The sequence below is a fragment of the Nymphalis io genome, chromosome 10 (genome assembly GCF_905147045.1).
Source record: "Nymphalis io chromosome 10, ilAglIoxx1.1, whole genome shotgun sequence".
NCBI classification, from domain to species: domain Eukaryota; kingdom Metazoa; phylum Arthropoda; class Insecta; order Lepidoptera; family Nymphalidae; genus Nymphalis; species Nymphalis io.
The window spans coordinates 2,269,260-2,285,585 of NC_065897.1; the positions used below are offsets into that span (position 1 = coordinate 2,269,260).

The window sequence follows — 16,326 nt, forward strand, 5'->3', positions numbered from 1 at the left end:
TACAATGCGTTACCAACCTTGGGAACTAAGATGTTATGTCCCTCGTGTCTGTTATTACACTGGTTCACTCACCCTTCAAACCAAAACACAACAATACTAAGTACTGCTGTTTTGCGGTAGAATATCTGATGAGAGAGTGGTAGCTACCCAGATGAGCTTGCATAAAGAACAACCACCAGTGAATGAATCTGATGTTTAGTAGCTATATAATATACGGAAATTTTTTATGTTGTTTAAATTATCATATTAGTAACGGCCTGTAAATATGAACCTTGCTGCGTGAACCTTTCTTTTCAGAAGGTCTGGTGCTTATTCTGCCATGCTTTTCCAATACGGGTTGGTGTTTAAACAGGTGAAATTTCAGCGGCTCAAATTCACTCATTCTAACCGCTACAACATCCCGTTTCTTTATTTCATACACTGCATTATAATACAAAATATAGATATTTAATTTATATATTGCTTGTTCGTTACTTCCTCTTTTCAACATTAAATAAGTACACGCTGAAACGTTTATGCATCAGAAACGTTGCACTCAATCGTTACATATTGAATATTAAATTCAAATTTCTCATAATTTATACCCTCATCTCACCTAAAGAAGTTTAACTTCAAAAATATTACAGATTTTATAATTTATTTTAAGATTTCACATAAATTGTTTTAAAGGCTAGCATTTTGTGCATACAAGAAAAAAAATCTTTTCAAATTCAGAATTTATAAAACGGATTAGGCTACGAAATTAAGGAGTAAGTATTCTTCTATTACCAGTTGAACCTTACGAAGTATTATTTATTTTAGTATATTTTCTTACACTCATATACACGAATATCAAAAACAATTTCTATGCAAATTAATTTTTAATTTTTACTATTTTTAATCTATGAGAATTCTTCATAGAAATACTTAAGAAATATTTTATTTATGTAAATAAATAAACTCCTTACTCCCTCCATTAGAATACCCTGTCAGAGGTCCAGATACATATGTATATACACAAATAAAATTACATATTAATGAATCAAACTACGTATCAAAGTACGTACGTATACAAATACTTATACTTAATATTGAGTCCAAAACTATTAGAGCAGCAACTGCTTGGAAAAATCAAGGCGAAAAGCAGCTTTTAACGTAATTTGAAATAGTATTTCGTTATATACTTTTCAATTTTATTAAACATAAAGTCCATTTTATGTCAATGTTGTATGTTACTACATAGCAATAATAAATATCAATACAGACAAAATTAGACCCATATAGTTTTTCAAAGAAAATGTGATTACTTAAGTATTTGCTAAGAAGCTTTCTGACCCATTTTACATCGATTCGTGTATGACAACTCCATTGTATAATATCTTGATACACCACAGCTGTAGAAAACTCATTAAAAGAAACAATTAGAAAGTTAAATAACGTGTTGCTTTGTTCATAGGCAATCTTTTCTTACACTGGAGAAAATGATACATTTATCTTAATATTGATTTCGAAGTAAGGTAAATATAATAATGTTTTATTTTAAGTGTGTTTACATAAGAATTCTATAATTAATTGTATCTTAATGAACAAAAGAAATTCCAATTATAATATTTTTACATTAAAAAAATAATTAAAAGTAAAACACAACTTAATTATAAAATGTATATTAATGTTAGTCAGACGAAACGAAATTTTAATTTAATTAAATTAAAACCTTCTCTAAAAAGATTTTACGTAACTAATATCTAAAGTCAATATGAAAACGATTTATTGACATACGTGTAACATAAAAAAAACATTTTATTTAAAAATAGAATGAATCTAGGCTTCCATTACAAAATGAGAATGGAATCTCACGAATTATTTTTGTTGGAACGAAGCAAATGTCAATACAACCGCGTCTATTTAAAGGGGGATACCCTGATAAAGATTTTATATCTCGTTCAAACATTTTGCAACAGAAAATGTCTAGCATTTTATTTTTACTGGAATATATCCAGATCATTTTTATTTTCCGAACACGTTTTATTACGATGCTTGAGTTAAATGTATCCAACAATATCTTGTAAAGACCTAATAATAATTGTATAGCAATTATAAAAAAGACAATTAAAATTGTGCATTTAGATTTGCTGTTTGGAAATAAAAAAATGTAGGCGCATCGAAGCGGAAACTCAATCAAAATTTTAAAAAGATTCATCAAAGATGGAAAATTGTCTGTTGAATTTATAATTTACTAGTTTCAGTGAATACAAAGATTAATATCTTGGGATGCCACTTAATGTCATCATTATAAATGTCTGAAAATCATACATATCTAACCTTTTATTTATATGAGTTTTACAATTTATATAATAATAAAATATTTACTATTTTTCGTTCTTCATAGCGTGAACAGAAACGAAATTATTGTGTTGAACAAATATATATTTTTATCAAAAAGGCCGATATTTTTTATCTTTCCATTGTCAACTTTTTTGCATAACTTTAAAGTATAAAAGACGAAATTAAAAGCTTTCTTCAAATTGCTTTTTACTCGAGATTTCCACGATTATTATATTTTATACGGGAATGTTTGACCATTTTCTTATAAAGTTATAATTTTCATTTCAAATTAAACTTTAACAGCTATAAAGATATACGAAAGCGAATCATTGTTAATTTAATATAAAATGATTACCACCCAACTAAATAATGCTAATATAGGTAAATGTTTTCATTAATTAAAAAAAAAGTCAATGACCTGATTAGCTCATTTTCATAATACAACGCATACTATAAAGGACTTAAAACTTAAAACACTGTACTTACAAAGGGATTTTGCAATTTGTTTCGAGTGGGGATGAGGTGCCTGTTATCTTTTATTTTTAACATCTTTGACTGTATTCAATTATCTTGATCGACAAATTACTATTTTAAATACTCTAATAAAACAATTTTTTTATACACATTTTTAAAATTAAAATATTATAATTTTATATCTTGATTTTTCACAAATTAAGAGTCTTCGAAAAAATGTTAAGACGTTTGTAAATTAAACCTTTAGAGTCTTATATATAAACATTGCCAAGTTGCTGTTTAGGTAAATACTGGAGGCCTTACTTATAAGCATTGCTTTGCGCCTGTTTAGTTAAACTCTGATTTCCTGTTTTCTGTAATTATTGGTTTGGTTTCGAAAGAAGGATACAAGGCTATGTTTACCTAATCACCCGCTGAACAACGTTTATAAGTCAGGCCTATATTACTCGGAATCGACTGTGATAATGTACCCTTTTTTAAGCTTCTAGTTTCATACTGCATACCAACCTAACATAAAATAGAAATAAGTCATTAACATTATTGAGTAAAATTGTATTTTATATTGAGACTAATAAAAATCTTCAAGCACAATTTGTATGTTTATTGGTAAATTTTACTTGGGCGAAGCTGCAATTGGTAAAAGCTGGTAATAGCATAATTGGTTTATAATTCTTGGCTGAGTCGTAACTTGGTAAAAATAATTGTAATATGTAGCTTGAGTGTAGTGTATTTTACGATAATGTGGAAGCAAGAGTAGGAATAATGTCCTCCAATTCAATAAGTTACAAAGTAATACTACCCATTCGTTAAAGGTTACAAGAAAATAAAAGCAATTTGGCGGCTATTTCATGTAAGATGGATGTTATATATTTTATATTCTTCGTTATATATTTGTTGCAAAATGTCTGAACGCATTACAAACTATGTCTTTCCACATGGAAATATCATATTATTCGTAAAATCTAATATATACAATACTATATACAAGTTTTAATATTACTTACATTATGAAATTTTTGTGTCTTATATAATTATTATGTAAAAAATTGAATAATTTAGCTTAGGCTGTTGATGTATGCTGCATTCATTTAAAACATATTTATGACATCATGAAAAGATATACAGTTTGTAGTAATATTAATTTTAATACATACAATATTATATTAATACTAACACAAAATATTTATAAATCGAAATTTGTTTCCTTACGATGGTACGATTAAATAATTACACATTATCAGATTAAGTTTAACATTCAGACTTTTCTAGAAACGACTAGAAGTGTATTAATGATTTTCTAAGTTGTCAAGTGTCGTTAAAGAGTTTAATTGTCATTATAAATAACATAAGTCGTTAAATAAATGAAAACAATTGAAAACAATATAACATAAAAAATGGCGCTGATGTAATTTTTATTAGCACATCGAAATTCTTTTCAAATATAATATTGATACATTTTAGTAGCAATAAATTAAACATTAATTATGTTAGATTACTTAAACATTTAAATAAAAAAAACACAATATCGTATTTAATCTTTGGTATGATATGGTAACAAAATTATAATCACTTTATTATAATATTATACACTGGAATCATTGTGACTAGAATGAATTATTAACATTGCGTTAAATAATAAATAATTACGAAGTTTATTTCCTTTTCAATAGCTTAATTTGATATAACAGAAGACCTAGATTAAGATGGATTTCTTTAAAAGTTTGTTAATGTAATGGAAACATCTTCACTCCATCGGGGACTAATTGGGTCGGAACTGTCTACAGCTTAATATTTAATCGCCTATAAAAATATAATAGAAACGAGTACGTATAAAACATTATGATTTACATAATTTAATTCTAAATTCGAATGATTGTGCACGATACACAGAAGTTCTGTCCGCGTACTTTTAATAAGCTTATATACAATACTATTCCCATATTCAGTCGCTTTATCACTTTATTAGCGTCTAAATTAGCCCTGTTTACGCGTTATCGTTCCGGCGACGTCGTCAGATGTCATTCGCGTCGCCTACATAACCCTCATCGGGGCTCTCGGAACACATATCAGATACACATTTCGCGTTCGATACTTGTGGCAGCGGTTTCAAAACATTCTCCGTTCCTTCGCCCGGAATCCGAGCGTCCGTTGTCTGCGTATCGACACACCTCGTCTCCACCTGATAACACCTTCCTGGACCTTCTGGCATACCCATAGGGACCATCACCGCACAGGTACCTTTTGGGTTCCAACTGGAACATGTCTCCGTGGGTACACAGCACTGAACTGACTCAGTTTTGTACCCCTCAGGTGGCGATGGTACGAACTCTTCATTATAATAAACAGTTCCATTACCGACGAAAGCAATCTGACGATTTCTGGGCACTGGGTAGCCTTCTAACGTGCGTCTTACATTTGTCGCGCTAAATCCTTCGCTGAAATTTGGACAAGTCGGTGGCGTCGCGTTAAATTCGTTATCTTTCGCGAATTTACAGACAAGCTTCTGTCCTTTGGGCCTATTATGTGGCAATGTTTGATAAAAGGGTCCAACGACAGAATAGTTTGACATCATTGTTGGTCGACATGGGTGTTTTGGAAGGCCATAATCGTAAGGGTAGCCTTCGCTATCTAAGAAGCACCCAGGATTGAGGTGAACGTCCGCCGAATGTTGATACATAGCGTTAGGTGGCATGCTCATTGGTGGCATGCTGGTTAAATTTTGTTGATCTTGCCACGTGACTTGTCGCGGTACTGTCGGAGCAGTGAATGCGGTCTCCTCTTCGAAAGTGTCGTTAGTTGTTTGTGCTTTGTATACTGAAAGCGCTGTGTTCTCGTTTTGTGCGTTGTTAGCGACGGTTTCCGCGTCGCTAATTAGGTCAGGATTCCTGTCGACAAAGCCTTTCATGTTATTGCTTTGGTATGCATCGCTCGACTCATAATCTCGGTTGGTCTGTACTGTGTAATGCAAAGCGTGATGCGAATGAGCATTCACTATAACGCTTCCGTTATTTTTTGGCAAGGACCCGTTACTTCTACTAGAAGGCAATATTTGGTTACATAAAGCCACATCTTTTCCACTCTCTTTCTTTTTACGACTCCTAGTATCCGTTTTAAACTTCAATAATACAACCGCTATTATTGCTATCAATAAAACGATTATTAGAAAAATAACAGTTATTATGACAACTAAATGTCGGTGCGGGAACGTAACGACAATAACGACGGGTTCCTCTTTCACAAGAATTTTTATAGTATAATTTGCACGGACTTTTCCAGCCGAATTTTCCGCGATACACGCATACGTACCGTTGTCATCGTTCCCAATATTGAATATGTACAGCTCACTTTTTTTATCTATAACACCGTTTTCCACATAAAATACGTGATGGGGTTCAATAGCGGACGTTGAATAATTTCGAATAAGTTGGCCTTGATAAAACCACTGTATCTTGGCCTCAGGAACGGCCTTGACGATACACTCGAGAGATACATTGTTTCCGATATTCGTCTCTAGATATACTGTTGTAGGAGTCAGTTTTGGTAAACAAGATAAATCGAATTCATTTACGTTTGTAATAGTGCGTTTTTTCAAACGTTCAGGTAATGAACAGATGGGTTCAACGGCATGTGGCATATTGAAATTCGATAGCCAGTTATGTAAATCTCTCAAATTACAATCGCAATTCCAATTATTGTTTTGAAGATCGATACCCCGAAGCGTATCGGGAAATAAATTATCTCCTTGAATATTTGATAATCGGTTACCATTCAACCTCAACCATTCTAAATGTTTCAGTCCAGAGAAAGCCTCCGGTTCGATATTCTCAATTTTACAGTTGCTCAATTCTAATGTATTCAAATAGGAGAGATGCTGGAAGCAGTGCGTCTTTATACCGGTTATAGGATTATTGTTTAACGAAAGTCTCATTAGTGATGGGAAGAAAACGAAATTGCTCGATGGAATGACGGTAATGTAATTATTAGATAGATCCAACTCAACTAGATTTGCAAGGCCCCTGAAGGCGTGGTTATCGATTTTCTGCAGTCGACATCTCTGCAGATAAATTTTCTGTAAGTCTAACAAGCCTAATTTGTGAAATGTCTCTTTTTGTAACACTTGTAAATCATTTCCAGTGAAATCTAATACTTGGGTTTCGGAATCAAGCAAGTTTGGAATCGCTTTTAAGTCCTTGTCCGTACACTCGACGTATCGTTTTCCATTTTTCCACTTGCATATGCATTGGGTCGGGCAAGCGATAGCTGGTAGGATCAGGCAGGTAGTACACAAGGCTATGAGCCTTACGTCTAGACTTCGTTTGACTTTCATATTGCCTTAAGGCATCCGAGTATCAGCAAAGGTGGCGAGCATTATCTGGAACAAAAGAAAATCGACGTTGAATTATTACTATTCTTTTATTATTCGTTCTTTCGCTGTAATATTATTCAGTTCGAGCCGTCTCTTTGTTTCCTAAAATCAATAAATTTATCGAATTGTATCGTAATTTATTAGAGTTTGCGTTGTGAATATTTTTTATAGAATATATATATTATTTGAATACCAGTATATATAGAAGTAAGTATAATATTCGTATTAACTATTCCTGGAAACTGATACATTTGTTGTTGTACACATATTATTAAACTAATACAGCTGCTGTTAAATAAGATTTTGTTTAAGAAGAAACTATATTGATAATATGAATAAAAAAGCGCTATATAAATAACTATTAATATTTGTTAATGTTGTTAAGACATTTGCGAAATGTAAATGTTGTATTCAAATTAACTTCGAACTCGGTATAATTAAACATAAGTAAACACACTCTCACAAAAGTTAAAGATTCCGTTAGAAATTTAAACGGAATTTGAAATTAAAACTCGACATCAGCGAAGGATGGTGTTTATTTTAATTTGGCTCCATGTTTAGCATCTGTTGGTGATGTGTTGGTATTTCGTTGTTTGAAAAGCCGACGTGTACATTAATTTTACGATATCGGTTACATAATATAGCAGAATTTAGTATATATTATAGATTTTATTTTTTATAAAATATTTTTTTTAACGATAAATTTATTTTATATAGCGATGTTTTTATTCTTTACAAACTTTAAAGGTCTATTTTACCTTCTTAGGTTTAGCCTCTTTTAAGATACCCTTACTTAGTGCTCGCTTTTATAAATATTTTAAAGCTTTTGTATAGAATTTTAAATTCTTTTACTGAGAGTTTTGGGTTTCATAGAAAAGCCGCAGTGTTCGTGTATTCGTTAGCTTGGACGTTGAAGATATATCTTTTTTCTCGTAGTTTTTTTTATTTTGGGGACCCTTATATACGTTAACCCTCATATTGCCTACATATCAGATATATGATCATTTTTAAAGTATCCGCCTTACCAGCCTGTAAGATACCTCTTAACGCCTTGTGATTGTGGTTCTAATTCGTCGATTCTATTCTAACACAAATATCTAAATATAAAGAAAATATTTATTTTAAGTAATGAAATATGTCGATTGACTATTGCGATGGTAATTTAGAATTTGAAAGAAATAGAGCCAAGAATTGTGAAAAAAAAAGATCGGTATAGGATAAATAGTGTGTAATACTAAGTAAATAGTATAAGGGACAGCAGAACACGGAGGATTATATTTAAATATATTTGAATTTGTAAGTTTGCGCGTTATAAAAATAAAAACAAAATGCTTTTTAAAAAAAATTGGGTAAATGATGATTGACAATCCTGGTAAATGTATTTAATATATTATATAAAAGTAATATTGGAACTTTTTTTCTATCGTATAAAGTACATCATAGTTTTACTTTGATATTAGTTTAAAATTGCTAGATAGCTCAGCCATAATATACTTAGTCTAGGGTTAAGGTCTAAGTCCTTAAAGTCTCCGGTGTAATGATTAAACTACGGAGCCGCAAGACTTTAAAAGGGTAATTAAGATTTTATCTTGCGATATATCGTGTTACATATACACATACCACCTAAGTCGCCTTTATAAATATTCTTTAAAAGATACATTTTTATAATTATTAATAATTAATAAATTGTTAAATAAAAATGTGACCTTTGTTATGACCAAAATATGTTCAACAACGAAATTTATAGTTATTGAAAGAATTTAAAATTAAAGTAAACCAATAAATAAATATAGACTAAAATAAAAAAAAAAGTTACGTTAGTAAAATAAATATAATTTTCTTATTATAATAATAATGATAAACAGCAACGAAATTTTACTGGTAGAATGGCTTTGTGCAAGCTCGTCTGGATAGGTACCACCCACTCATCAGATATTCTACCGCAAAACAGTAGGGCTTAGTGTTGTTGTGTTCCGGTTTGAAGGGTGAGTCAGTGTAATTACAGGCATAAGGGACAACATCTTAGTTCCCAAGGTTGGTGGCATATTGGTGATGTAAGCGATTGTTAACATTTCTTACAATGGCAATGTGTATGGGCATTGGTGACCACATACCATCAGGTGGCCCATATGCTCGTCCGCCTACCTATACTACAAAAAAAAAAAGAAATACGCGCACACACAAAGGAGTAGTAAGGGCGGCGCAGAGAATACATGACTTAATAAGAGAACGTCATGCCGTTGGCCGTCACGGTATACGTTGGATGTTTGGAACAGAATCTTGATCGTCTAAAAGTGAAAGGTAAACTTTAAATGTCCCACAGCTGGACTAAAGCCTAATCATCATCAGGTTTAATCATCTACTTACACATTATAAAATATAAATTACAATTTTTTTCATTAGCCAAGTAACTCGCACTTGACCAAGTTTGTTAACCCATATCTTACCAAAAGCCGCATACATTATGTATGCAATGCATTATTTATTTCTGTCGGTCGCCCCTTTTCATTCTATCTACGTTCAGTTGTTTCTTATTTCTCGTTTTCTGAGCTATTGTTTACTTCGAAAACTGCTGTATCACAAAAAGTCTACGCCACAAAGGGTACCTTTCAGTTGATTTCGTTGGTTGTATAAACTTGCTATTATTAAATTACTACGAAAATACTGCTGCTATTTATAATCGTACTGAGTAAAGTAAATAATATATTTATAAATTTATCATAATGTATGATGTGTTTTAATAGATATATTAATATAAATAATATTCTTGGCGATAGAGCTTTGTGCAAGCCCGTTTCGGTATGTACCATTCATCAGATATTCCACCGCCAAGCAGTAATATTTAGTAGTGTAGTATTGTTTTCTGGATTGAAAGGTAGGCCAGTGTAACGGTAGGCACAAGGGATATAACATCTTAGTTTTCAAGGTTGGCTCATTGGCGATGTACTGGTTATGGTATGGTATGATGGATTGGTTAATATTACTTAAATTACACACTTATTTTATAAAAAAAATATTCAGATAGACATATTTTAATAGATATATCAATTTACCTCTCTTTTTCATGTCTTAGCAGGCTAAAGGTTTCACAGTTATCTTATAAATCGACTAATGTTATTACGTAATGCTTTCCCATATATATTTTCACATTTAATAAGAATGGAATATAAATCATCATTAATTTTAAAGCCATTACGAACTCAATACGTCCCCAAGATAACGTCTGATTCGAATGATCTTTAGACAATATTTGTCTCGATTTAATACATGTCTGCCTAAATGTATAGACAGTTCTTTTTTTCAACCGAACTCATGTTATTTATGGTTATACTATTTGGCAAAGGATACGGATAAACTCTGACGATGCTCGTTCTGACAAATAATAAAACGACAATCTCGCTTTGTATCTTGTTTTATTCGATAATAAAATATAAAAGATTTAATAACATAGTGTCACGATAATGTTAAGTAAGCAAAAACTGCTTGTGTTATGTTTTTTTTTATATAAAAATCTCGGACGCAATATCTTAATGATATTTTACAGGATTCAATGCGGAATAATACTGCTAATATTATAAAAGTAAAAGTTACTATGTTTTACATGTCTAACTTAATCACGCAAAAATGGATGAAATAATTGAAATAGAGATAAAATATAGATAGATAGATAAGATATAGCTTAGACCCTGACTTTACGTATATAATACCTTAATAATTTCAAACATACTTAGTGTAAATATTTATTATCATAATATAGAAACGTTTAAATATTGAATAGTATTTTACAAAAAATAAGATACGAAACGTGTTGAAGTAAATTAGTTCTTAAGCGCAATTGCTCATAATTTATTTTATAAGAAAGTGAAAATTTTACGCAATCGTTTTACTTGACAATATTTTTTAATTAATTATCTCTCATCGTTGGGTGTTTGCTGGCTTTGGTGAGAGAGATAATTTATAAAGGGATAATATAATTAATAACATAATGCTAATTATATAAAATACTAAAGATATGATTTCGCTTAATTTACAACAACAAACAAATTTGTGTTTTATTAATATTAGCATAAAGACAGTAATAATGTACACATTAAGCTGGATCATGTAACTCGTTTATAATTTATCTTCCTCTATATTATAGAGTACGCAGATATTTTTAACATTTTCAAACTTAATTGTTAAAAAAGCATAGACTTCGTTTTTTTGATGATTTGAGGATATTTTGATATTTAATTATATAACTATCTGTAACTTCTGAGTGCTTTGAGTGTTCTTCTCAATTGAATCTATGTACATAACCAGATGAACCGTTGAGAAGATGAATGTACTTTAGTAAAGAATATTTTAATTTATGTAATTGTATTTATGTATTATTATTGTTATTAGAATTCTACCAACACGCATTGGAGCAGCGTGGTGGAATAAGCTCCAAACTTTCTCCTCAAAAAGAGGAGAGGAGGCCTTTAGCCCAGCAGTGGGACATTCACAGGCTGTTACGGTTACGGTTACGGTATTTATGTATGTATGTATTTTAGTTTTTGTTTTGAAAGATATAACAGAAAATTGTAACTTCAAATCCATTTTATAGACCGCAATAACTAACGAACATGAAACTAAACATACCTGAGTAAATTTTTTTAAAAACGAACTTCTAAAATAATCTGCATAACGAGAAACTGAGATTAAAATTATGTACAGTTGTTTTTTTTTAATTCAGAAAGGCTGACTAAAAAGGCATATATAGGAAATAGTCACATCCTTTCGAATAACTCATAATTATAAGGTGCTCAAACTGGCTTTAAAAAACCTTTCCACTAGTAGTACAGTACAGTAACAGCTTGTAAATGTCCCCCTGCTGGGCTAAGGCCTCCTCTCCCTTCTTGAGTAGAAGGTTTGGAGCTTATTCCACCACGCTGCTCCAATGCGAGTTGGTGGAATACACATGTGGCAGAATTTCGATGAAATTAGACACATGCAGGTTTCCTCACGATGTTTTCTTTCACCGAAAAGCACGAGATGAATTATAAACAGAAAGCTTTAGCTTTCGTTTAGTAAACTAAAATTCCTTATCACTTTATTTGATCATCATTTTCTAGAATTTCATTGTAGAAGAATATACATTGTATAGGGTTGTATCTATTGTTTCACCGAGGAAGTTGAAATAAAAATGTTATATAAAAAACGACGTTCTATTCCCTTAAGTAAAAAGTAAACAAACCATCCTCGACGAGGTACCATTCTTAATTCAGATGTTTGCACTTGAATACCACAATGGAAACTGAGACATCCCCCGGGGCGTCCGACGTTTGAATGTACGATGTAAGCTACAACCATCATGTTTTTATTGAGGAAATATTTACATGTCGTAAGAAAACTAGCAAACCACGAAAACATAACAATTGGACGGAAATATTAGAATAATAAAATATATTTATTAATACATCGATGGCTACGTCGTCAATCGGATCTCAATTTTGAGGTTTTTTCAGTACTACGTTCATAAATATGATAATTCCATCTTTATGAACTTGACTACAGCACCATCTATTAAATGCAATGAAAAAATCGTCGGGACTAAGCCGGTCATGTCATATGTCATCGGACGTCTAAGTATGCCTGTAGCAACAACAGTTGTTTTATATAATAGCTATACTACTAGTTTAAGGATTTACTCCAGGATATATTGAAAATTAATAATATATTAAATAAATATTTTATTAAAGTAATTAAAATAGGTATCGATTCAAGCAATATTTCGACGTGCTGGGCTATTATATTTTAGAGTTCGTCCCACGCATTTATTTAAATAACTTTAAATGACAATGATGAATTGAAAAAAAAATAATAATTTGTTGTACAACTGACCAATAAAGTTTTATATGTTTTCAGGATTAGTATATTATATACGTATGTCAGTTCCTTTATTCCACCATAACTTTTATATGCCTTAACAGATTTTGTATGTATGGGTTATCGTTAGAATTTACATTGTCCCAAGTGACACTGGCTATAAACAGGGCAGGTCATAATTACTTATGTTGATAAGGATAAATATCATGTAACAAATATATTAAACGTGTTCTATATTTATTATTTTTCCTATTTTTTCATCATGAATAAAGTTGTCTGTTTATTTATATCAATAAGCGATATATGCATTCGCTGACTTCTCTGTATAAGTTTTGAAGTTCTACAAATATTCATGCGAACTTTACATATATCTCTAACAGTTTTGGCAGCGTTTGCTTGAAAAGTACCCGAACTGAATGTTTTCTCTACGACTACGTTGACATAATAATTTATATTTCATGTATACTTAAGATCTTAAAGTATAAACAAAATTTCAAAGTTTCTTATCAGAAGCTTTAGTAATTAATTATGTGTTTTTATACAGGTACACGTGACATAGAATTGTTAGACATTGAAAGATAATTGATATTATAACACTGTTGCAAATAAATAATAATAAAAAACTTGTTATTAACTAGTATTAAGGAATAAAATAAAGAGCTCAATGTTTTATTACTCAGACACGAATGAACTGTCAAAAACCAAAATTTGAATTAATTATTTCTAAAAACAACTTATATTGGTGAAATTGATGACGCGATATAAGAAGTTTGGAATGTGCGGTTGCATCGCTGCTTTTATCTGAACAAAAATAAAACAAGCAAACAAAGCTGTTATCTTTATAATATTAATATGACAAAGTATTAATTGGTCTAGTGGTTAGCACGAGAGAATCTTAACCGATGATCGTGAGTTCAAACCTGGACATGCACCTCTGTATTTTTATGTGCTTAATTTGTATTTATATTTATCTCGTGCTTGACGGTGAAAAAAAACATCGCGAGGAAACCTGCATGTTTCTAATTTTACTGAAATTCTGCCATATGTGTATTCCAACAACCCGCACTGGAGCAGCGTGGTGGAATAAGCTCCATACCTTCTCCTCAAAAAGGGAGCAGAGGACTTCAGCCCAGCAGTGGGACATTCACAGGCTGTTACGAATAATGTTTGTTCGTTACTTTCTCTTTTCAATGTTAAATAATTACACGCTGAAACGTTTATGAATCAGAAAAGTTTCACTGAATCGTTACTTATAGAATATTAAATTCAAATTTCTCATCATTTATACCCTCATCTCACCTAAAGAAGTCTTACTTCAAAAATATTACAGATTATATAATTTATTTTAAAATTTCACATATATTGTTTTAAAGGCTAGCATTTTGTGCAATGCGGGTTGCATTGCCTTCTCCGCAAAAAAAGAGAGGAGGTTTTAGCCCAGCTGTGGGACATTTACAGGCTGTTACTGTTTATGACAAAGGTTTTAGAATAATAATACTCTGTTTTATTCTATTCAATCAAAATCAATTTAAGTCTTAACGTTTATTGAATATACACGTATAGACTTTAACATAAACTGTAGTCTTGAATAGTTTGTTAGTTACAGTTTGGCCAACTGAAGAAAATCCATAAAGACGTAGATATTATTGTAAATAGAATATATCTTGTAAAACAAATTATATCAATGAAAAATAATCATTAAATATAAATGAAAATAAGGAATGCAACTTTTAAGAAATTAAATGTTTTATTATGAAATACAAAATATTACCTAATTATTTAGTCGTTCGTAATAGTATGTAAGAGGCAATAGAATGACTGTCTAACTATCAACATACAGCGTAAATTATAAATAATATAGGGACACAAAATGTGAAGAATACCTTAATTTCGTAATTAAGACTACGCATTAAAAATAGTTGTGCGAAAATTTGAATTTAATGTGAACATTTCTAATTCTTGAATCCTTAAGGTCATCCTATTGTAGATCTACAGTAAATTATAGCTAATATACTTTTTAGGGATTATACAAACGTATCACGCTTAAAATGCATGAAATATATTACATTATTTCCGCGAACGGACCGCGTTAGTTAATCATATAAAGGTCCACATATATATAACTAGTAACGTATTATTGCATCAATGTCAATTATTGATGACAAAATGGAGTATGTGCTTAAATCAATTAACTAATTGCTTATTATTAATGGCACCAGAGAAGCGATAAGCCTCTGTAATGGAATGGTCGTGTTCTAATCTGATACGCTGTAAAGATTAACGTCATTGATAAATTATGTAGAGTTCTAGACCCCAAATTAATCTGGTAAACTTTAGAATTATATTACAGATTAATAATAAACAATATGTACTTTAATAAACTATACACTTATTTGTAGATATAATCATATAGTAAAATATATAAGAAAATAATAAAATATTAAGGCGTTTTTGTACTAATATTAACAACAAAAACAATTTTCGAACCGAGTACGAAACTAAGCGAGAACATAGTGATTTAAAAAACAAAAAGTATTCTAGTAGCTAAAAAAGTTCAACTGAAACGAGTGAACCTCAGGAGCCATAGAATAAAATTCAAACATGTGGCGAGGCGGGTGCAAAACAATCGCTGCAAGGTTTTTTAAATTCTTAATAGGCGGGACTACGCTCCATTACCCGTTTCCCGACGTCTCCGTGCGACGAATACTTGATATTTTTTCGTACTAACCGTTGAATTGCGAACAAAAGGAACCATTTTAAGCGAAAAAAAATTATACCTTCGCAATTCGGACGACTCAACTGTGGTGTTCTTTAATGGATTTTTCATGCCTTTTTAAGATATCGATATCTAAATTTACTTTTTCTTAAAGTTGCTGAAGATATTTTATCTTATACAGAAATTTTTAAAAGTATAATAGACATTAATGCTCATCGAGAAGTTGTGTCATCACAGTTACTCAGAAAAGTCAAAGAGAAAACTTGAAATTCTACGCCAGGGCTTTAGATGTTGGCTCATAAATATACAGATGAAAATAAACAAGATATTGTGGCAATGCCACGAGGAAATATGTTTGGCGTGGTTTCACACGTACGAAGAGTTCACGTACGACTGTAAGCGGCAAATGTATTCCGGAATAGTACTCTAACCCATTCTCATCTAAAGGAATATTTATCACAATAGCATAAACGTTATCTTCTTCATTAGTTTGCTTGCATGTTTTCATTTTATGATTTATTTTTAGTTTAATTATTATTTTCATTATTTAGATATAAAACGCTACTGTTTCAATTATTCTAAAAAAAAGCATTACCTTTACGAGACGTTTAATGCA

At 31.0% G+C, this 16,326-nt stretch overlaps 1 protein-coding gene across 1 annotated transcript in view; it reads right to left on the minus strand.

The window, feature by feature from the left end:
- Nucleotides 1-4,395: 4,395 nt before the first annotated feature.
- LOC126771243 (uncharacterized) overlaps nucleotides 4,396-16,326 on the minus strand; it is a 72,880-nt gene continuing 60,949 nt past the window's right edge. Inside the window, exon 2 of the mRNA XM_050491022.1 lies at nucleotides 4,396-7,150. Within this exon, the coding sequence (XP_050346979.1) occupies nucleotides 4,790-7,105 (2,316 nt within the window). The 5' untranslated portion in view covers nucleotides 7,106-7,150 and the 3' untranslated portion in view covers nucleotides 4,396-4,789. The remainder of the gene's footprint in view (nucleotides 7,151-16,326) is intronic.